This window comes from Trachinotus anak, unplaced genomic scaffold (genome assembly GCF_046630095.1).
Source record: "Trachinotus anak isolate AG129_WGS33_773 ecotype Australia unplaced genomic scaffold, CSIRO_AGI_Tana_v1 ptg000016l, whole genome shotgun sequence".
NCBI lineage: Eukaryota > Metazoa > Chordata > Actinopteri > Carangiformes > Carangidae > Trachinotus > Trachinotus anak.
In genome coordinates, this window is record NW_027273867.1 from 12,031,131 (window position 1) to 12,053,259 (window position 22,129).

At 38.5% G+C, this 22,129-nt stretch overlaps 5 protein-coding genes across 7 annotated transcripts; 1 reads left to right on the forward strand and 4 right to left on the reverse strand.

The window, feature by feature from the left end:
• Positions 1 to 201: 201 nt before the first annotated feature.
• On the reverse strand, positions 202 to 1,833 carry LOC139634325 (lactose-binding lectin l-2-like). Its single transcript, XM_071500705.1, has 2 exons — positions 1,412 to 1,833; positions 202 to 836 (listed from the first exon to the last, which is right to left on the reverse strand). The coding sequence occupies exons 1-2, from the start codon at positions 1,500 to 1,502 to the stop codon at positions 301 to 303; spliced, it is 627 nt and encodes a 208-aa protein (XP_071356806.1). The 5' UTR covers positions 1,503 to 1,833; the 3' UTR covers positions 202 to 300.
• A 2,815-nt stretch (positions 1,834 to 4,648) lies between these two features.
• LOC139634326 (lactose-binding lectin l-2-like) lies at positions 4,649 to 5,322 on the reverse strand. The gene has a single exon (XM_071500706.1). It carries the CDS (start codon positions 5,230 to 5,232, stop codon positions 4,744 to 4,746), a length of 489 nt encoding a protein of 162 aa, XP_071356807.1. The 5' UTR covers positions 5,233 to 5,322; the 3' UTR covers positions 4,649 to 4,743.
• Positions 5,323 to 7,139: 1,817 nt separating this feature from the next.
• Positions 7,140 to 8,545, reverse strand: LOC139634030 (lactose-binding lectin l-2-like). The gene is made up of 2 exons (XM_071500253.1): positions 8,329 to 8,545; positions 7,140 to 7,753 (listed from the first exon to the last, which is right to left on the reverse strand). Exon 2 carries the CDS (start codon positions 7,721 to 7,723, stop codon positions 7,235 to 7,237), a length of 489 nt encoding a protein of 162 aa, XP_071356354.1. The 5' UTR covers positions 7,724 to 7,753; positions 8,329 to 8,545; the 3' UTR covers positions 7,140 to 7,234.
• A 3,164-nt stretch (positions 8,546 to 11,709) lies between these two features.
• On the reverse strand, positions 11,710 to 12,721 carry LOC139633989 (lactose-binding lectin l-2-like). The gene has a single exon (XM_071500189.1). The coding sequence runs from the start codon at positions 12,295 to 12,297 to the stop codon at positions 11,809 to 11,811; it is 489 nt and encodes a 162-aa protein (XP_071356290.1). The 5' UTR covers positions 12,298 to 12,721; the 3' UTR covers positions 11,710 to 11,808.
• A 1,082-nt stretch (positions 12,722 to 13,803) lies between these two features.
• Positions 13,804 to 21,967, forward strand: LOC139633791 (4-galactosyl-N-acetylglucosaminide 3-alpha-L-fucosyltransferase 9-like). Of its 3 annotated transcripts, none has more exons than XM_071499723.1 (4): positions 13,804 to 14,116; positions 17,768 to 17,814; positions 18,614 to 18,697; positions 18,946 to 21,967. In XM_071499723.1, the coding sequence occupies exon 4, from the start codon at positions 18,953 to 18,955 to the stop codon at positions 20,045 to 20,047; it is 1,095 nt and encodes a 364-aa protein (XP_071355824.1). In that variant the 5' UTR covers positions 13,804 to 14,116; positions 17,768 to 17,814; positions 18,614 to 18,697; positions 18,946 to 18,952; the 3' UTR covers positions 20,048 to 21,967. The 3 variants fall into 3 exon arrangements, with proteins under 3 accessions (XP_071355824.1, XP_071355826.1, XP_071355825.1); XM_071499725.1 differs by having other exon boundaries at positions 13,818 to 13,918; XM_071499724.1 differs by lacking the exon at positions 13,804 to 14,116 and having other exon boundaries at positions 15,443 to 17,814.
• The last annotated feature ends 162 nt before the right edge of the window (positions 21,968 to 22,129 follow it).

The window sequence follows — 22,129 nt, forward strand, 5'->3', positions numbered from 1 at the left end:
GAAATATTTCCTTTGACCCACCAGTGAAATCACCTGGGCTAGAACTATCAGTGGTACATTTTTGTATGGTCAAATTATGAGAAAGCTGATTTAGAGGGTATAAAAAATTCGGGAAAATATTCCCTTTGACCAACCACTTGAGTTAGTGTGTGAATGTCCAGTGTTCATGAAAATGATGAAGTGAAAATTACACACACACACTGACTTGTGCATTTGTATCTTTATTGTGGACGCTCAAAGCATTTCTACAGAGCAACAGGTGGGAAGTCACCAGGTTGAATTGAACACAAACGTCAGTTGCTAAGGACAGGTTTTGCGAGCAACACAAACAGAGGGATAAGTATCAGAACATGGTGCATCATTCCATTTCAGATCATGGCCATAGTTCACGTGTGCACAGTCTTCATCTCCAGCTAAATTGTTTGGCTGTCCTGAACGCCAATAGACGAAGTCGACTGCAGACCCATCAGACCACATCCATCCTCCTTCCTTCTGTGTGTCACTGAGTCCGATCCAGGTGGGTCCCTCAGTGTGGTCGAAGTTCTCAATCAGGGACTTGACAAAATTATGAACATCCAGACTGTGGATAGACACCAGGTTGGCTTCCTCTGACACACAGTAGAGCTCTGCGTCAGCCCAGGACAAATGTGCGGCAACATACTTGTAGCAGCTGCCGTTGAAGTTGTACCAGAACATGGGACAGCTTCCACGTTGTAGCTTCACTTGATGCTCATTTGAATGAGACTCAGCACCCAGAGTGAGACCAAACAAAAAGATGAGCAAGATCATGTTGGCGTCAGAGGCTGCGTCTAAGTCTTTGAAGAAGCTTTTCTGCACTGTTGGATGTAGAATGATCAAGATTATTGCAGAAATAGCTAAAAGGCCACTTTGTTTTATATGCTCCAGAGAGGGTGTTAAACTATTCACATGATATCATCGGTGAAATATTTAACTGAAAATTATCAGGGACTTTAAAATGAAAGCAAGGGAATCAGCAATGAAGCAGAAACTGTTTATGATTACTTAACAGTTGTTGAACTCTGGCATTAAACAGTACATGATATTGTGTAATTATACAGTTGTACAATAAAATATTCAATGATTATATGATACAGGCAAATCAGTGACTGGGTACTACTGGCTCAAATCCTGGTTGGCAAGTGGACTGTCAAAACATAGACAAAGATTTTAAAGTTTTTACAGACCCAGTCACTGTTTTTACCAACTCTATCAGTGTCCACAATTAAAATAATTAAATAAAAAATGGTGGGAGAGAATATGATGTGACTATTTACAATACGGCTATACTACTAAATGCTAGTAATGATACCATATCTATGAATGAAATCTGATGATTTAATATTATTTTATCTTGATATCAACCCAGTCATGAGCAGAAGTTTTTTCCTACTGTGAGTTACGCTGTAGCTGGAGATTCTTGGCTGGAACCCAAAGCTGGCAGTTGGTAATCTTGTACTCTGAGCTGATCCTCCTGGAGGCATCGTCCGGAGTGGTTTCAGCTTCGGTGAAGACTGCCAGAAGACTTTCTGTCTTGAGCACCCTTGATTTCTTTGTAGGCTTTGTAGGCTACAAGTAACCAGCAGTACAATAGTCTGAAGGAGAAATACAAATACAAATAAAATCAAGCTTTTGAACCTTGAGAATTTTCTTCCTCACAATATAAGTAAGTAGGTCTAAGTAGGTCTTAGGCTTTCAATTAAGTATTTTTTTATTTATATGGCACCTTTTAGAACCTAGGTTGCAAAGTGCTTAACAAAAGAATAAAATAATAAAATAGATAAAAGAATAAAATAGTAGAATAAAAAAATAACGTGTATATCAAGAGATATACTGTATATAATAACTCAGCCTGGGACCCAGGACAGAAAACACATAGTCACCACGTTTCAGTCTTGAGCGAGGTACAACTAGTAGGTTTTGCTCAGAGGACCTGAGGAGCTTAGTAGAAGTACCAGGCATTAATAGTTCACTGATATACTCTTTTTGTTTGGACAAGTGTTGGTGACAACATGGGACTAGAGTTTGTCTTTAAGGGTGAGTGTTTTACAGACAACAGGAAGCTGCTCATAACACCGATGTTCTGTTCAAAATTTCTACAGTAAAACTATGCAGCAAACTTTCAACATACTACTCTTGATCCTGATGTTTTAGCCAATTATAGACCTATATCCAACCTCCCCTTTATTTCCAAAGTCCTTGAGAAGGTTGTTGCAAACCAGTTATGTGATTATTTGCACAGGAATGGTTTGTTTGAAGATTTTCAATCAGGTTTTAGAGTCCATCATAGCAGAGAAACAGCTCTGGTTAAGGTTAACAATGATCTCCTCATAGCTTCAGACAATGGACTTGTCTCTGTACTTGTCCTACTAGATCTTAGTGCCGCATTTGACACCATCGATCATAAGATTTTATTACAGAGACTAGAACATATGGTTGGCATCATAGTAACCACACTAAGCTGGTTTAAGTCATATCTGTCAGATAGACTCCAGTTTGTTCATGTTAATAATGACTCCTCTATCATCACAGAAGTCAGTCATGGAGTTCCACAAGGTTCTGTGCTAGGACCAATGCTCTTCAGTCTATATATGCTCCCTCTGGGAAACATTATTAGGAGGCACCAGATGAATTTCCATTGTTACGCAGATGACACCCTGCTGTACTTATCCATGAAGCCAGGTGAGACTAACCAGGTAGCCAAGCTTCAGGTCTGTCTGACATAAAAATCTGGATGACCAGTAATTTCTTACTCTTAAATTCAGACAAAACTGAAGTTATTGTAATTGGCCCAAAACACCTCAGAGATACACTATGTGATAATATACTGACTCTGGATGACATCACCTTGGCCTCCAGTGCTACAGTCAGAAACCTTGGTGTCATTTTTGACCAGGACTTGTCCTTTACTTCACATATAAAGCAAGTCTCTAGGACAGCCTTCTTCCACCTGCGCAATATTGCTAAAATCAGACCCATTCTATGTCTAAAGGATGCTGAAAAACTAGTTCATGCATTTGTTACCTCAAGACTGGACTACTGTAACTCTTTATTGTCAGGATGTCCCAAAAATTCAGTAAAAAGCCTCCAATTGCCATTAATGGTCAGGCACCATCGTACCTTGGAGAGCTTATAGTTCCCTATTTTCCCAATAGGACACTTCGCTCTCTAAATGCAGGTCAACTTGTGGTTCCCAGAGTTTGTAAGAGTAGAATGGGGGGCAGAGCCTTCAGCTATCAGGCTCCTCTCCTGTGGAACCACCTCCCAGTGTGGGTTCGGGAGGCAGACACCCTCTCTACCTTTAAGATCAGGCTTAAAACTGTCTTGTTTAGTAAAGCTTATAGTTAGGGCTGGCTCGGGTATGTTCTGGCCCATCCCTTAGCTATGCTGCTATAGAGCTAGACTGCTGGGGGATTCCCATGATTCACTGGGCGCTCTCTCTCTATTTCTGTCTCTCTCCCCCTCTCTCTCTCGATGACTTCATGCCATTAACTTTGTATTTTTTCTCTCCCCGTAGTTTGTGCTTCTCCTCTCTCTCCCTCTCTCTGTCCTCATTCTGCAGGTATCTCTGCCTCGGGAGCAGCAGGATCCAGATCTGACATCTGTAACATATAATGTCAGTTGCCTTTCAATCCAATGTTCCTGTTGGGTTCCTTATGAGCATCAGAGGCCCATAGATCAATAAAGCTGTTATCATTTCTTACTGAGCTCTTGGAAAAACACCTATAACTAATATTGTGCTTTTATTTATTTATTTAAAAGCATTACTTTTATTTGCAATTATTTTATATCAGTATATAAACTACACAAAAATCAATTCCCCAAAACTCAACTAAACATACAAATATATGCACTCACACATCCTTACATTCATTCTAGGGCAAAGAGATACAAGTAAGATTGAAGTTAATAAATTATAGGAGGCGTGTAAACAAAAACCCTTAATGGTTCATATCATCCATATGGAAAAAACAAAAACAAAAAAAAACAGTAGGCCTATATGAATAAATACAAATATGATTAGGTTGAGCTCAAGAAAAAAAAGAAAGAAAGAAAGAAAGAAAGAAAATTTATTCACTGTCTCTTAATGTCTCTACAATCCACCTCTGATATCTGTTACATAATGTCTGAGGCCCATAGATCAATGAAGCTGTTATCATTTCTAACTGAGCTCTTCAGTGGAAAAAAACGTATAAATAATATTGTGCTTTTATTTATTTATTTATTTAAAAGTATTACTTTTATTTGCAATTATTGTATACATTATTTTATATCAGTATATAAACTACACAAAAATCTATTCCCCAAAAACTCAACTAAACATACACATATATGCACTCACACATCCTTACATTCATATTAGGGCAAAGAGGTACAAGTAAGATTGAAGTAAATAAATTATAGGAGGCGTGTGAACAAAAACCCTTAATGGTTCATATCATCCACATGGAAAAAAATAAAACAAAATGAATAAATACAAATATGGTTAGGCTGAGCTCAAGAAAAAAAGACAGAAAGAAAGAAAGTTTCTTCACTGTCTCTTAATGTCTCTACAATCCACCTCTGATATCTGTTACATAATGCCTGTAACCTTTGAAAGTGTTTGTGAAAATTACACACACACACTGACTTGTGCATTTGTATCTTTATTGTGGACACTCAAAGCATTTCTACAGAGCAACATGTGGCAAGTCACCTGGTTGACCTGAACACAAATGTCAGTTGCTAAGGACAGGTTTTGCGAGCAACACAAACAGAGGGATAAGTATCAGAACATATTACATCATTCCATTTCAGATCATTGCCATAGTTCATGTGTCCACAGTCTTCATTTCCTTTATAATTATCTGGCTGTCCTGCCCTCCATAAGGCAAAGTTGACTTTAGACCCATCCGACCACATCCATCCTCCTTCCTTCTGTGTGTCACTGAGTCCGATCCAGGTGTGTCCGTCGGTGTGGTCGAAGTTCTTGATCAGGGATTTGACAAAATTATGCTCATCCAGACTGTGGATAGATACCAGGTTGGCTCCCTCTGACACACAGTGGAGCTCTGCGTCAGCCCAGGACAAATGTGTGGCAACATACTTGTAGCAGCGGCCGTTGAAGTTGTACCAGAACATGGGACAGCTTCCACGTTGTAGCTTCACTTGATGCTCATTTGAATGAGACTCAGCACCCAGAGTGAGACCAAACAAAAAGAGGAGCAAGATCATGTTGGCGGCAGAGGCTGTGCATCAGTCTTTGAAGAAGCTTTTCTGCACTGTTGGATGTAGGATGATCAAGATTATTGCAGAAATAGCTAAAAGGCCACTTTGTTTTATATGCTCCAGAGAGGGTGTTAAACTATTCACGTGATATCATTGGTGAAATATTTATCTGAAAATGATCAGGGACTTTAAAATGAAAGCAAGGAAATCAGCAGTGAAGCAGAAACTGTTTATGATTACTTAACAGTTGTTGAACTCTGGCATTATACACTATCTATCAATGATTATATGATACAGGGAAATCAATGACTGATATTTGTTCCAGAGAAATGCCAGTAACCTTTTTAATCCACTGTTGCTTTCACTCTTTGAACTAAGTCACTCAGGTGTTTTGTTGGTACAGTCTTACTCTGTCTGGTATGTACATCCAGTTAATGTTAGCTTAGCAAACTTTAGGTAAATGTAGCTGTGTAACAGACACTCAGTTTGCTGACTTTATCACTTTTCTCTACTTCTGCAACTAGTACAGTGAAGTTCTTTGTTTTGGTGGTTGGTCTGTCCCTTAATGTCTTTATAATCCATCTGACATCTGTAACATATAATGTCAGTTGCCTTTCAATCCAATGTTCCTTTTGGGTTCCTTATGAACATCAGAGGCCCATAGATCAATGAAGCTGTTATCATTTCTTACTGAGCTTTTCTGTGGAAAAACACTTATAAATAATATTGTGCTTTTATTTATTTATTTATTTAAAAGTATTACTTTTATTTGCAATTATTGTATACATTATTTTATATCAGTATATAAACTACACAAAAATCTATTCCCCAAAAACTCAACTAAACATACACATATATGCAGTCACACATCCATACATTCATACTAGGGCAAAGAGGTACAAGTAAGATTGAAGTAAATAAATTATAGGAGGCGTGTGAACAAAAACCCTTAATGGTTCATATCATCCATATGGAAAAAAAATAAAACAAAATGAATAAATACAAATATGGTTATGTTGAGTCCAAGAAAAAAAGACAGAAAGAAAGAAAGTTTATTCACTGTCTCTTTATGTCTCTACAATCCACCTCTGATATCTGTTACATAATGTCTGTAACCTTTCAAGCCAAAGTTCATTTTGCTCTTTGAAATAAGTCTCTCAGTTTACTGGGCATCACAGGCCAATAGATCCATAAAGCTGTTATCATTTCCTTTTAATTTCCACTGAGCTTTTCAGTGGAAAAACACCAAAGAAACTGTTGATGCTGTGTTACCTAGGATCAGGTTAAATAGTACATTTTCTTCCTGATTGTTTGTCCAGCAGCTTAGACTTCTATTCAGTCCGAGGTGATGGCCTGAATCTTAACAATTATTGTTCCTTAAAATTGGACTAATCTAGATAGCGATACATGGACTGTCCATAAAACATGTGTTGTCTATGAAACATCCTGAATCTGTCTGAATTTATTATAAAGATCTTAAACAACATTCTGAAGATTCTCTCCTCATTTCTTTTTTGTAGAAAAAGACACAGTATCTTGACTTTGTGTGGAAGATATACCATTAATATCATCAGACAATCCCTTTTACTCATGAGAGTAGACCTGCATACAAAAATACAAGAATGTATCCATATTAGTGAAATTACCTTTCTTCTAAATCTGTTCAGTTTTCTGAGGTTCAATGAGGAAAAATGAAAAACCTGATATTTGGAAATATTTCCTTTGACCCACCAGTGAAATCACCTGGGCTAGAACTATCATTGGTACATTTTTGTATGGTCAAATTATGAGAAAGCTGATTTAGAGGATATCATAAAGTTGGGAAAATATTTCCTTTGACCAACCACTTGAGTTAGTGTGTGAATGTCCAGTGTTCATGAAAATGATTGTGAAAATTACACACACACACTGACTTGTGCATTTGTATCTTTATTGTGGACGCTCAAAGCATTTCTAAGCAGCAACAGGTGGGAAGTCACCAGGTTGAATTGAACACAAACGTCAGTTGCTAAGGACAGGTTTTGCGAGCCACACAAACAGAGGGATAAGTATAAGAACATGTTACATCATTCCATTTCAGATCAATGCCATAGTTCACATGTGCACAGTCTTCAGCTCCAGCTCCATTGCTCGGCTCTCCTGAACGCCAATAGACGAAGTTGACTTTAGACCCATCAGACCACATCCATCCTCCTTCCTTCTGTGTGTCACTGAGTCCGATCCAGGTGGGTCCCTCAGTGTGGTCGAAGTTCTTGATCAGGGACTTGACAAAATTATGCTCATCCAGACTGTGGATAGACACCAGGTTGGCTCCCTCTGACACACAGTAGAGCTCTGCATCAGCCCAGGTCAAATGTGTGGCAACATACTTGTAGCAGCGGCCGTTGAAGTTGTACCAGAACATGGGACAGCTTCCACGTTGTAGCTTCACTTGATGCTCATTTGAATGAGACTCAGCACCCAGAGTGAGACCAAACAAAAAGATGAGCAAGATCATGTTGGCGGCAGAGGCTGTGTCTTTTCTGCACTGTTGGATGTAGGATGATCAAGATTATTGCAGAAATAGCTAAAAGGCCACTTTGTTTTATATGCTCCAGAGAGGGTGTTAAACTATTCACATGATATCATCGGTGAAATATTTAACTGAAAATTATCAGGGACTTTATAATGAAAACAAGGGAATCAGCAATGAAGCAGAAACTGTTTATGATTACTTAACAGTTGTTGAACTCTGGCATTAAACAGTACACAATATTGTGTAATTATACAGTTGTACAATAAAATATTCAATGATTATATGATACAGGCAAATCAGTGACTGGGTACTACTGGCTCAAATCCTGGTTGGCAAGTGGACTGTCAAAACATAGACAAAGATTTTAAAGTTTTTACAGACCCAGTCACTGTTTTTACCAACTCTATCAGTGTCCACAATTAAAATAATTAAATAAAAAATGGTGGGAGAGAATATGATGTGGCTATTTACAATACGGCTATACTACTAAATGCTAGTAATGATACCATATCTATGAATGAAATCTGATGATTTAATATTATTTTATCTTGATATCAACCCAGTCATGAGCAGAAGTTTTTTCCTACTGTGAGTTACGCTGTAGCTGGAGATTCTTGGCTGGAACCCAAAGCTGGCAGTTGGTAATCTTGTACTCTGAGCTGATCCTCCTGGAGGTATCGTCCGGAGTGGTTTCAGCTTCGGTGAAGACTGCCAGAAGACTTTCTGTCTTGAGCACCCTTGATTTCTTTGTAGGCTTTGTAGGCTACAAGTAACCAGCAGTACAATAGTCTGAAGGAGAAATACAAATACAAATAAAATCAAGCTTTTGAACCTTGAGAATTTTCTTCCTCACAATATAAGTAAGTAGGTCTAAGTAGGTCTTAGGCTTTCAATTAAGTATTTTTTTATTTATATGGCACCTTTTAGAACCTAGGTTGCAAAGTGCTTAACAAAAGAATAAAATAATAAAATAGATAAAAGAATAAAATAGCAGAATAAAAAAAGGAAGTGTATATCAAGAGATATACTGTATATAATAACTCAGCCTGGGACCCAGGAGAGCAAACACACAGTCACCACGTTTCAGTCTTGAGCGAGGTACAACTAGTAGGTTTTGCTCAGAGGACCTGAGGAGCTTAGTAGAAGTATAAGGCATTAATAGTTCACTGATATACTCTTTTTGTTTGGACAAGTGTTGGTGACAACATGGGACTAGAGTTTGTCTTTAAGGGTGAGTGTTTTACAGACAACAGGAAGCTGCTCATAACACTGATGTTCTGTTCAAAATTTCTACAGTAAAACTATGCAGCAAACATTCAACATACCATTTGGCACAGCAAAATACATAGGCCTTTCTTAAATAAAGTACAATGTAAATGTATTATTATCTATTGATACAAAAACTTCATAGTCTAATGAGAAACATACATGAGGAGTGTTTGGCTAAAAATGAACCAGGAACAAAGAAGTTGTTCACTGTTGAACTTTGGAGCCTTCAGAGGTTTGTTTTTCTAAATACATTTTTATGGCATCATAACTGTGCTTATCTACATTATCACAGTATGAGCAGTTCTTCCATGGAGAACGACTGATACCACTGTGTTACCTGGATCTGGTTAAAATTGGACTAATCTAGTTGGTGACACATGGACTAGAACTCCAGCAGCAAGTCTTTATATGATTAAGCAACCAAAAAGGATCGATTGGAATCAGTTTTGTCCTGTGTTGTCTATGAAACATCCTCTATCTGTCGGAATTTATTAGATTCTTATTTATTTATTTATTTAAAAGTTAGAAGAAAGAAAGAAAGAAAGAAAGAAAAAAGAAAGAAAGAAAGAAAGAAAAGTCTATATGATCCTCTTCTGATATCTGTTCAATAGAAATGTCTGTAACCATTTAATCCAATCTTGTTTTTGCTCTTTGAAATAAGTCACTTAATTCACTGGGCATTAGAGGTCTATATGTCCATATAGCTTACAGAAAACACTGTAAACTGGTTGGCATGAAGATATATATTGTTTCTTTGTAGAAATACAAAAGCATTTTAACCTTGTGTAAAAGACATAACAGTATAATCATAAAATCACTTTTATTGTGACAGTAATATTATTGTATTGCAATATCACTGTAGAATTACATTTTTTTATTCTGAATCAGTAACAGTTTAAAGGGGGAAAAAAGAAAAAAAAAAGACATTGAAGAGTTTTGGACATATTTCCTTTCATCCACTGTTGAAATCATTGAAGCCATTGAAGCTGAACCAGAATATGTGACAGTTTCCACACTACAGCCTCACTTCATGTCCATCTGAAGGAGACACAGCAGCCAGAGTCAGACCAAACATGAAGAGGAAGAAGATCATGTTGGTGTCTCTCGGTCACAGGAGCAGGATGAAGGGTTGATGTGTTAGTTGAAAATGATCTGCAACATTAGGTGGGAAACAGATCCTGAGAGAGACAGTTGACAGGCTGTTTAAGTTGCTTTAGAGAGGATGTCTGCACTGCTGCTGTGTTGTCACTTGGCAAAGATCATCATTTGTGCATAGTATCAGAGCAAAAACAGGCAAAAAACAACCACACAAAAACACCAGCTCATCTGCAGATGTCACATAAAACCTATAATTTATGATTTTTCAGTAAAAACTTTGACACAGCTTGACAAAAGACATATGGCTTCAGCTGACATGAGAGAAGATGTATTGCTTTCTGGTTGATTTTTTTTTTAACAGATAAATAACAACATACCAAAGACAGGCATATATTTGCCTTTCATATTGTCATGCCTCAGCTGGATAGCTGAGTTCTTTTTTTGTTTCCCCCAGTGTTCTTTGTCTTGTACTTCCTGTTTTATTCTGATACTCACCTCTTATCTCGTTTCAGGTTCTTTACTTCCTGCCCTCATGTGTCTTCCCCTTGTGTGGTTACCTGCCCTGCCCTAATGTGTTGCACCTGTCTTGTCTTCCCTCTCCCAGAGTATTTAGTCTCAGTGTTACCTTCCTTCTGTGCCAGTTCGTCTTGTTCTGTTGTGACTACGTTCCAGCCTTTTTTCCCCGTGAGCCTGATTAGTTCCTTGTCTTGTTTTTGGTTGTTGACCCTGCCTTTGCCTGCCGATTTGGATACCTTTGCTTTGCTGACTGATCACCCGTGTACCTACTTTGCTTTTATTAAAGGACTCATTGTGAACTTGCCAACTGTGTCTGTCTGCATCTGAGTCCGAGCCATGGTTCAGACCTGACACATATACATTGATTGCAAGCCAACTTTGTTACTGTAATGCACTTTTTACTGGCTTCCCGAAAAAAAACACTGAGAGACTTCAGCTCTGTCTCAACTCTGTGTGCTGTCTTGTATTGTGTATTGTGAGCCAAAGTTCATTTTGCTCTTTGAAATAAGTCTCTCAGTCTCTCAAACTCTCAGCATCACAGGCCCATAGATCCATAAAGCTGTTATCATTTCCTTTTAATTTCCACTGAGATTATACTGTGAGAGTTTGTCCAGCTTATATTTATATTCAGTCCGAGGTGATGGCCTGAATCTTAACAAATATTGTTCCTTAAAATTGGACTAATCTAGATAGCGATACATGGACTGTCCATAAAACGTGTGTTGTCTATGAAACATCTCGAATCTGTCTGAATTCATCGTAAAGATCTTAAACAACATTCTGAAGGTTCTCTCCTCATTTCTTTTTTGTAGAAAAAGACACAGTATCTTGACTTTGTGTGGAAGATATACCATTAATATCATCAGACAATCCCTTTTACTCATGAGAGTAGACCTACATACAAAAATACAAGAATGTATCCATATTATTTTTCTTCTAAATCTGTTCAATTTGGTCAAATTATGAGAAAGCCAATTTAGAGGATATCATAAAGTTGGGAAAATATTTCCTTTGATCAACCACTTGAGTTAGCGTGTGAATGTCCAGTGTTCATGAAAATGATTGTGAAAATTACACACACACACTGACTTGTGCATTTGTATCTTTATTGTGGACACTCAAAGCATTTCTACGCAGCAACAGGTGGGAAGTCACCAGGTTGAATTGAACACAAATGTCAGTTGCTAAGGACAGGTTTTGCGAGCTACACAAACAGAGGGAGAAGTATCAGAACATGATCTATCATTCCATTTCAGATCATCGCCATAGTTCATGTGTCCACAGTCTTCAATTCCAGCTCCATTATCTGGCTGTCCTGAATTCCAATAGACAAAGTTGACTTTAGACCCGTCAGACCACATCCATCCTCCTTCCTTCTGTGTGTCACTGAGTCCGATCCAGGTGTATCCCTCGGTGTGGTCGAAGTTCTTGATCAGGGATTTGACAAAATTATGTTCTTCCAGACTGTGGATAGACACCAGGTTGGCTCCCTCTGACACACAGTAGAGCTCTGCGTCAGCCCAGGTCAAATGTGAGGCAACATACTTGTAGCAGCGGCCGTTGAAGTTGTACCAGAACATGGGACAGTTTCCACGTAGTAGCTTCACTTGATGCTCATTTGAATGAGGCTCAGCACCCAGAGTGAGACCAAACAAAAAGATGAGCAAGATCATGTTGGCGTCAGAGGCTGTGCATCAGTCTTTGAAGAAGCTTTTCTGCACTGTTGGATGTAGGATGATCAAGATTATTGCAGAAATAGCTAAAAGGCCACTTTGTTTTATATGCTCCAGAGAGGGTGTTAAACTATTCACATGATATCATCGGTGAAATATTTAACTGAAAATTATCAGGGACTTTAAAATGAAAGCAAGGAAATCAGCAGTGAAGCAGAAACTGTTTATGATTACTTTACAGTTGTTGAACTCTGGCATTATACACCATCTATCAATGATTATATGATACAGGGAAATCAATGACTGATATTTGCTCCAGAGAAATGCCAGTAACCTTCCAATCCACTGTTGCTTTCACTCTTTGAACTAAGTCACTCAGGTGTTTTGTTGGTACAGCTTTATTCTGTCTGGTATGACCAATAGTTAATGTGAGCTTAGCAAACTTTAGGTAAATATAGATGTGTAACAGACACTCAGTTTGCTGACTTTATCACTTTTCTCTACTTCTGCAACTAGTACAGTGAAGTTCTTTGGTTTGGTAGCCGGTCAGGTAGCATGTGCATGTTATTGTAAATACGTTGGTGCATGTGAGTCCCTCCAGTTAAATCGCCCCCCCCTCATTTATAAACACACAGGCACTACCCACAGGTGAGACATTACAGTGCAGTCAGGTGACAGTGACTTAACAGAATTTCCTCCACTGAAGAAACCATGTTTTCAGACTCCAACAAAGAAAGAGATAAGACCAGAGCACAGGTGGACTGGTCATGGGCACTACTGGCTCAAATCCTGGTTGGCAAGTGGATTGTCAAAACATCCATAAAGTTTTTAAAGTTTTACAGACCCCATCACTGTTTTTACCAGCTCTATCAGTGTCACTACCATGTAGCACACCAAGGCCACAATTTCACAAATAAAAATCTTTAAATGGGGATACCATCCTCCAAAGAGGAAATAATAACTACAGGATAAATGCAATATCTGATTTCTTTGTAGGTTATAGTACTTAAGTTTTGATAGGCCTAACTTTAGAGGAGACTGGCATTGGCCAGGTTAAACTGTTAAAAATCTTCAAAAATAAAATGCTATCATAATTAAAAAGTTACAAAAAATTCTGAGGCACTTCAAGTGCTTGATTTAGTAGGTTTTGATTTGACCCATAAAAATGCCTTCTGCATTTGTTTCAACTAGAGGAGCAAGTAACTTTCTATAGAACAGCTGTATAGGTAATGGTGTTATCAATAATATTGACAGATAACAGTGGTTAATAGCAATGATGAGTAGTGGTAAATCCCGCTGCTCCAGAAACAGAGATACCTGCAGAATGAGGACAGAGAGAGAGAGAGAGAGAGAGAGAGAGAGACTATAAGCTTTATCAAAGAGGAAAGTTTTAAGCCTGATCTTAAAGGTAGAGAGGGTGTCTGCCTCCCGAACCCACACTGGGAGGTGGTTCCACAGGAGAGGAGCCTGATAGCTGAAGGCTCTGCCCCCCATTCTGCTCTTACAAACTCTGGGAACCACAAGTTGACCTGCATTTAGAGAGCGAAGTGTCCTATTGGGAAAATAGGGAACTATAAGCTCTTTAAGATACGATGGTGCCTGACCATTAATGGCTTTGTAGGTGAGGAGGAGGATTTTAAATTCTATCCTGGATTTTACAGGGAACCAATGCAGAGAAGCTACCACAGGAGAGATGTGATCTCGTTTCCTAGTTCCTGTCACTACTCATTCTTCAGCATTTTGGATCAATTGGAGGCTTTTTACTGAATTTCTTTTGGGACATCCAGACAGTAAAGAATTACAGTTGTCCAGTCTTGAGGTAACAAATGCATGAACTAGTTTTTCAGCATCCTTTAGACACAGATGGGTCTGATTTTTGCAATGTTGCGCAGGTGGAAGAAGGCTGTCCTAGAGACTTGCTTTATATGTGAAGTAAAGGATAAGTCCTGGACAAAACGACAAAAAGATGTCAATTTTGGATCCATAATGTGTCATGTCCTTACTATGAACTACTCTTATGGCTTTTGTTCATGCCAGACCAGGTGGATCCACGACAAGTGGCTCAGTCAGGGTCTTTCATGCGACCGTTTCCCAGAGAATAGTCCAAGGCTTAATTTCACTTGTGGCCAAGGGGTTGGGACCGAACGGCGGCCTGAGGTGTGTGGCAGGCGAAGCGTTTGTTCTGGTCTGAGATGCCGGTGGTCTAGTGTGACATCTAGTGGCAGTAACCATCACTTACAAAATGTTTGACTTTTAAGCTAAATGCTGAACAGCAAAGTAGTAGTTTAGCATTCTGTCTGTCTCTTGTAGCTACGGTGGCTGTTATTCATCAAAAGTTACATAGGTGAAGAGAAACCCACTCTCATAATCTATGAATGTGTTTAAAAAAAAAAAACTCCTGAAAAGCAATAATCACAAGAATACATTGTAGCTTCAAGCAGAACTTACTGTACAAAAATGAAGCTCTTAAACCTTGAGAATTTTCATCCACTCAATATGAAGTAAGTAGGCCTTAGGTTTTCAATCAAGTAAATTTTTATTGATATGGCAACTTTTAGACCCAAGGTTTATAGAGTGCTTAACAAAAGAATAAAATAGCAGAATAAAAAAAGAAAGTGTATATCAAGAAATATACATAATAACTCAGCCTGGGACCCAGGAGAGCAAACACACAGTCACAGAGTTTCAGTCTTGAGTGAGGTACAACTAGTAGGCCTTGCTCAGAGGACCTGAGGAGCCTAGTAGAAGTACCAGGCATTAATAGTTCACTGATATACTCTTTTTGTTTGGGCAAGTGTTGGTGACAACATGGGACTAGAGTTTGTCTTTAAGGGTTAATGTTTTACAGACAGCAGGAAGCTGCTCATAACACTGATGCTCTGTTCAAAAGTGGGACTTCATCAAAGTTCTACAGTAAATCTATGCAGCAAACATTCAACGTACCGTTTGGCACAGCAAAATGTATAGGCCTTTCTTAAATAAAGTACAATGTAAAAGTATTATTATCTATTGATACAAAAACCTCATAGTCTAATGAGAAGCATACATGAGGAGTGTTTGGGTAAAAATTAACCAGGAACAGAAAAGAAGTTGTCCATTGTTGAACCTTGGAACGTTCAGAGGTTTGGTCTTCTATATACATTTTTATTGCATCATAACAGTGCCTATCTACATTATCGCAGTATCAATACTGATGCCGCTGTGTTAGCAGGGTTAAATTGTGCATGTTCTTGCTAAGAGTTTGTCCTGCAGCTTAGACCTATTTTCAGCCCATGGTAATGGGCTGAGGTGGCACGGTGGTGAAGTGCAGCTGTCGCCTCACAGCAAGAAGGCTCTAGGTTTGAACCCCAGGCCTGTTGCCTTTCTGTGTGGAGTTTGCATGGGTTGCATGGGTACTCCAGCTTCCTCCCACAGTCCAAAGGTTGTTTGGTGACTGTAAATTGCCCATAAGTGTGGGTGTGGGAGTGAATGTGTGGCTGCTTGTCTCTAAGTGTCAGCCCTGTGATAGACTGATGACCTGTCCAGGGTGTACCTCACCTTCGCCCAATGTTAGCAGGGATTGGCTCCAGCCCCCACTCATAACCCGATTTCGGACAAGCAGTATAGAAAATGGATGGATGGTAATGGCCTGAATCTTAATAAATATAGTTGTTTAAAATTGGACTAATCTAGTTGATGATACATGGACTAGAACTCCAGCAGCAGCAGTCTCTATATGACTAACCAACCCAAAAGGGACCTAGTGGAATCAGTTTTGTCCTGTGTTGTCTGTGAAACATCTTCTATCTGTCAGAATTTACTTGATTTTTATTTATTTATTTATTTAAAAGCATTACTTTTATTTTAATCATTTTATACAATATTTTATACCAGTATATAAACAAAAAAAAAATCCCCAAAACTCAATTAAGCATACACATATATGCACTCACACATCCTTACATCAATCCTAGGGCAGAGCAATACAAGTAAGATTTAGGTAAATAAATTATAGGATTATGGTAAACAAAAACACTTAATGGTTCATATCACCCATAAGGAAAAAAACAAACAAAAAGCAGTAGGCCTATCTGAATAGATAGGTATGGTAATGTGAATTTACTTTTCATGGTTAGATTGAGTCCAGATATTTCAAAAAGTGACCCCAAGATTCTTCCCATTTATGTTTACCTTTTGAATTATCAAATTGCACTTTCTCTGGGTGAATAAAAACAGGTTTATGCAAACAGTTTCTGCGGTATGGTGACATTGGTGTCTTCCAGTTTTTGAGAATAAGTTGTTTTGCTGGTGCTATGCCTGTTGACAATGCTGTTTGAATATGTGAAGGGGGAACAAAAGAGTCCACTGAGCATCCTCTGGTAAACCCCATAAAATAGATAAATAAATAAATAAAAATTTTGACTAGAATGGATGAATTAGTGGACAGTCCCAAAATAAATGCAATAATGTACCATCATTTGATGATACATTATGATGACATTTATCACAGATTGGAGACACAGAGGGGTAACATTTATGAAACATGACCTTAGAGTAATGGAAATGATGCATCATTTAACTACTATGAAAATGGTAAAGTACTGTCCTCCATATTGTTTCAGGCAACACAGCATTGATTTCCCTTGCCCAAGCCTTCTTAATACATTTACCAGAGACAGAATTTCACAAATTTAATGATGAACTTCTCTGATGAAAGAGAAAAGGGTATTCCTAGTAAGTATTCCTCTCTCAAGTGGACTCAAAATGGGGATTGTTTTCCCTTGTTGCATGTAACAAATACATTTAGAGTGGATTTACAACAGTATCAAACTGTATTTCATAACAATTGTAAAATACCATAAAATATTCATCCAGCACATGTAAATCAACAGTTATTGTGGTGGGTAAACCAATAACATTAATTTATCAACACGAAACAGTGTTTTTAAAATTTTGAACTATGCGCTTTCATCCCTTTGTAACTCCACTCAGTTTCCATCAACGTCGTACTGATTATTGGAGACTAATGTTTCTGGTTTCATGATAACAATTTCTGAATTAATCAAACTTCTCACACAACTCATTTTCAAGTGACAAGTTGCGTTGAGTTTGACTTTGGAGATTCGGTGGAGAGAAGTCTATTCAGACTTCAACCAAGAAGGTAACATTACCCTAATTGTATGAAACTGGCATTGTCCAGTATTCTTTGGTCTGCATGATAATTTACTGTTGACATGTCAGATAATGTTTCATGAGGTCACGTTGCTGAAATTGGCAGAGAAAGCTCAGTAGTTCGAGCATCGTTAGCTAGCTAACAGCAAACAGGATGCTGTTTTCAGCCGTTTCATTTAACAGTTCTGTGAATAAGGTGCAAAATCGTTAGATACTCAACTGAAGCCAGCCAACAGCCAGTAAAGTTAACTTTATTTATGTTACTCACCCACTGCAGGGTGAAGAAGTAGCTAACATGTGTCTACTTGTGCTACTATAGAGCCAACTGTACACCCACAGAGGGGAAGGACGGGAAGCTTTTCAAAGGCAAGTCGGGGCCTGGAAGTACCAAAATGTCTCTCTCAACATTAAAACCGCATCGAACACATTTTATTGTCTATGTTCATTTAAATTCAATGATATTGTCATATTAGCCTAGCATTACCGTGTTTGGCTAACATACAGTGCTTTGCTGTTTGTTTTCCTAGTATCGCACTTAAGCTGAAAATGCATCATTGTTGTCAAAGACAAACATTTAACTAGAACAAAATGATATTGTGTGACATGTTTGCTAAGATTTGCACTGATGTGTTAACACAATCAGCCAACAGTACACCTGATGCTACTCTAAGTGTCGTTATCCTGCATATCATAGACCTTTCCAAAAGTTCAGAGGTTTGTTGTTCTATGTTAACCAGTGCTCAATTATTTTTAGTCTTTGCTGATTGAGGATTCAGTCATCCTCTCTCACTGGTCACTCCATCTTTCTCCTCTCTCTTCCTCATTTCACTGTGGTATGAAAACAGAACCAGTATCTGACATAGCTTCCTCAAATTTAAAAGCACACACACACACACATATACACACATTGTTCTATTCACATCAATGTTACACAATCCAGTTCCAACCAGTTTGTGTAACATTGAAGTCCAATTGGTTTTGTGATTTACTCACGATAGGTTAACTGTTGCATATTTCAGTCACCCTCTGCCTTACGCCATTGGTCAGGACAAAGAGTAGGTGTGCCATCAGTCAGGTGTCACAGCTGTAGCTCACCACAAAAGGGTGAGAGTAAAGTCAACAGTTTTCCTGGGCTGTGTTTCACTTGTCTAACCGTCTGTTTCAGTCATTTTCTGTCTGGGTCCTGCAGTATATCTACACACTCATCTTCCAAGCAGCAACAGCATTTCCAGCCCCACGGGACCAGCAGGTATTTCACCGTAGCCTATTCTCCACCTGTTTTACACTTTGCTGCTTTGAAAATGAACATTGATAATACTTTTTAGAAGAGGAATTTTTAAATGACTTACCCCTGCTGCTTCTGATTGAACTGTTAGTTAAAACGATCAAACTCATTGTGGTAATTTCTATGATATTTTAATATTGACACAATACTAATAAGTTGATGGTGAAATGTGTTGCCAATGATCATGATAAGATATTCTTCTTTCCTTGCAGTTTTAGTATGGCTTCCTCTCCCAGTTTTTCTGGTTTACGAGCCATTCTGATAGTGACTCTCGTGCTGGCTGGAGCCATAGTCCTGCTTTTAATGTACTATACGCCACTTTTATCTGCCATATGTCGTCCTCCCCCAGTTTATTCAAGATGGCAGTTAAAGCGGTCAAACAGCAGTGCAGTGACCGACAAACCTGTCGTGCTGCTGTGGTTCTGGCCTGAAAAAAAAAGTTTTGATTTGCAAGACTGTAAGAAGCTTTTCAACATCGACAGCTGCCACCTCACAGATGATAGGTCTATGTACTCCAGGGCTGAGGCAGTTTTGATATTTCACAGAGCTATCTCCGATGACCTCTCCAACCTTCCTACCTCACCAAGACCCAGATTTCAAAGGTGGATCTGGTTTAACATGGACCCACCCACCAACACACGCAAGATAGAAGGCATTCAAGGCCTTTTTAATTTAACCTTGAGCTACAGGAAGGATGCAGACATCCACATTCGTTGGAAACTGACTGCCAAGAAGAAACCAGCTGAGGATTTTGTGCTACCAAAGAAAGAACGATTGCTTTGTTGGATTGTGGATAACAATGATGTCAACACAACAGCTGTGGGGAAATACAGCTATTACAAAGAGCTCATAAAATACATAAAGGTGGATGTCCTTTACAACTCCTCTGCAGAATCCTTTAAGGGTGAAGACTATTTCCAGATGATTAGCAGCTGCAAATTCTTCCTTTCCTTTGAAGACTCAATTCACAAAGATTACATTACAGAAACATTCAGTGGTCCTCTCGCAGTTGGCACCGTGCCGATAGTGTTGGGCCCACCGAGACACAACTATGAGGATTTTGTGCCAGGTACGTCCTTCATACATGTAAATGACTTTCCTGACGCCGTGAAGCTGGCTGACCTCATCATTAGGCTGGATGAAGATAACGAGGCTTATATGCAATACTTTAATTGGCGACGTTTCTATACTGTCACACGCCATCTTACGGAAGAGAATTATGAGTTTGCACTTCCTATCTGTCAGGCCTGTCACTATGTACACATGAACAAGGAATACAGAGCTGTACCTGATCTGTACAAGTGGTTCTTATAGTGCCACTAATTTATATACTGTACCTCTGTGACGATGATGCCAAGAGAAGTACTCGCTACTGTATTGCTCATAGATAATCATTCAACTTTTTTGCCCGACACAGAGGAAATGGTGCATTTGGTGAAACATCATGGGGAACCATATCGACATTGTCCTGTAAAACCGACATGTCTCCAAACTTTTTCTTGACCATAGGAAAACAGGCCTGTTTTTGATCCATATCAACTAGTGCTCAATTTTTTTAGTGTTTGCTGACTGAGAATACCAGCAAAACTGCAGTCATCCTTTCTCACTGGTCACTCCATCTTTCTCCTCTCCCGTTCACTTTAGCTGTCATACAGTTGACATTCACTTGTGCAAAAATTAGACTGTGATACAGTTCTGTTACTCTGTTAGTGTACTGAGGATATTGTAAAAAAAACTATATTAGTCTTTTAATAAGTGTTTATTCTCTTGCTTTACTTTTAAAAAAAAAAGGGGGATTCATAGGAATTAAATGCAAAGGTAACTGTCCTTTACTGTAAAATTACAGTAAAGGCCAGTTACCCTACTGTCATGTACTGTAATTCAACATACAGTAATATACTGTTAACATGAATTACAGTACATCCATTGTAAAAAAACAGTAAAATGCTGGCGTCTGTGCTGCCAGTATTTTACTGTTATTATACACCTAAATTCTTTACAGTGTACAAGCTAGCTTTTTTTAGATTTTAAATCCTAATTATGATATAAATGTAAAATGGTATTTTCTCCAGTAAAGTAAAGTTCTTAGTCCAATTTATTTTGTAACCAGAAATCTTTGTGAATGAATTAATATATTGTAAAAGAAAAGGAATACTCACCTCAAGTGACCCAAGGCTTCAAATAAGTAGGGACAGTCAACAGAGACGAAAACTGTCTGGGCATCCAGTGTCACAGCAGCCGCTTTGCTGTTTTTACCCCAGTTAGAGTACAATATTTTCCACGCTCAATGCACATTTTAAAAAAAGGAAAGCCTGTCTGGGAGAAAGCCACCTTGGTCTGCATGGATAATTGTTGAAAATTCTTTACAAAAAATGTTGTAAAGAAGTAAAAAAGTGAGAATAATCTTTCTCTGTTGCTGTTGAAGTAGAGGTATAGTGATCTGAGTAAAACTCTTTAAAAGAGTTTGTAAACTCCTGCAGGAATTTATTACAAACACTTCAAACATCATCATAAACATTCTGAATGTTCTCTTCTCAATCTTCTCTTTCAACATTCAATATTATCTGTTGTATGTCGGTTTATATATTTAATCTGGGATGTTTTATTTTTTGTCATATGAATTTTGATAACTCTTTTTCAATCTTTTCTGCTTTCTTATATGGGATATACTGTGCTGTATACTGTTCTTACATTTATTCCGCTAATCCATTAAAAGGTATTTGGGTGGCTGAACTCTAGTGTTTTATACACCACAGTCAGACACCAAAAGCCACTACACTGTGAACAATAACTTACTTTTGTTGCAATTCTATTCAATTGTACATTTCTGTATAGTCAAATTAGGACAAAGCCAATTTAGAGGATATCGAAAAGTTGGGAAAATATTCCCTTTGACCGACCACTGGAATTAGTGTGTGAATGTCCAGTGTTCATGAAATAGTTCTGTGCGTCAGATGCAGGTGTGTCCCTCAGCGGGGGTCAAAGTTCTTGATCAGGGGTTTGAAGAAATTCTGTGCATCCAGACTGTGGATAGATGCCAGGTTGGCTCCCTGTGACACACACTGGAGCGCTACATCAGCCCAGGTCATGTGTGTGGCGATGTACTTGTAGCAGCAGCCGTGGACCAGAACTCGGGACAGTTTACATTTTGTACCGCCACTTCGATTCCTCTGACGAAGGTCTGGAGGGACGGAAACGTTAATAGTGATGAATAAATTGTGATGCTGAGCAAGAGCAGTGTGCCGGATATATTTTCTTCCAGGACAACGTTCTCTAACGCACCTGCACCAGATTATTGGATGTGCCAATATTTTCATTGAGATGATCCTCTTCCCATCTCTGAAAGAAGCTTACAGAAACATCTGGAAGTCCATTTTCTATTAAATGCTTCAGAGA

What these genes read in the sequence shown, in the direction of transcription:
- LOC139634325 (XM_071500705.1), bottom strand. Translation starts at nt 1,502, where the DNA reads ATGCCTCCAGGAGGATCAGCTCAGAGTACAAGATTACCAACTGCCAGC. An exon ending in CAGCTACAGCGTAACTCACA is followed by an intron (nt 837 to 1,411) that starts GTAGGAAAAAAC and finishes TACATCCAACAG; the next exon opens with TGCAGAAAAGCTTCTTCAAA.
- LOC139633989 (XM_071500189.1), bottom strand. Translation starts at nt 12,297, where the DNA reads ATGATCTTGCTCATCTTTTTGTTTGGTCTCACTCTGGGTGCTGAGCCT.
- LOC139634326 (XM_071500706.1), bottom strand. Translation starts at nt 5,232, where the DNA reads ATGATCTTGCTCCTCTTTTTGTTTGGTCTCACTCTGGGTGCTGAGTCT.
- LOC139634030 (XM_071500253.1), bottom strand. Translation starts at nt 7,723, where the DNA reads ATGATCTTGCTCATCTTTTTGTTTGGTCTCACTCTGGGTGCTGAGTCT.
- LOC139633791 (XM_071499723.1), top strand. Translation starts at nt 18,953, where the DNA reads ATGGCTTCCTCTCCCAGTTTTTCTGGTTTACGAGCCATTCTGATAGTG.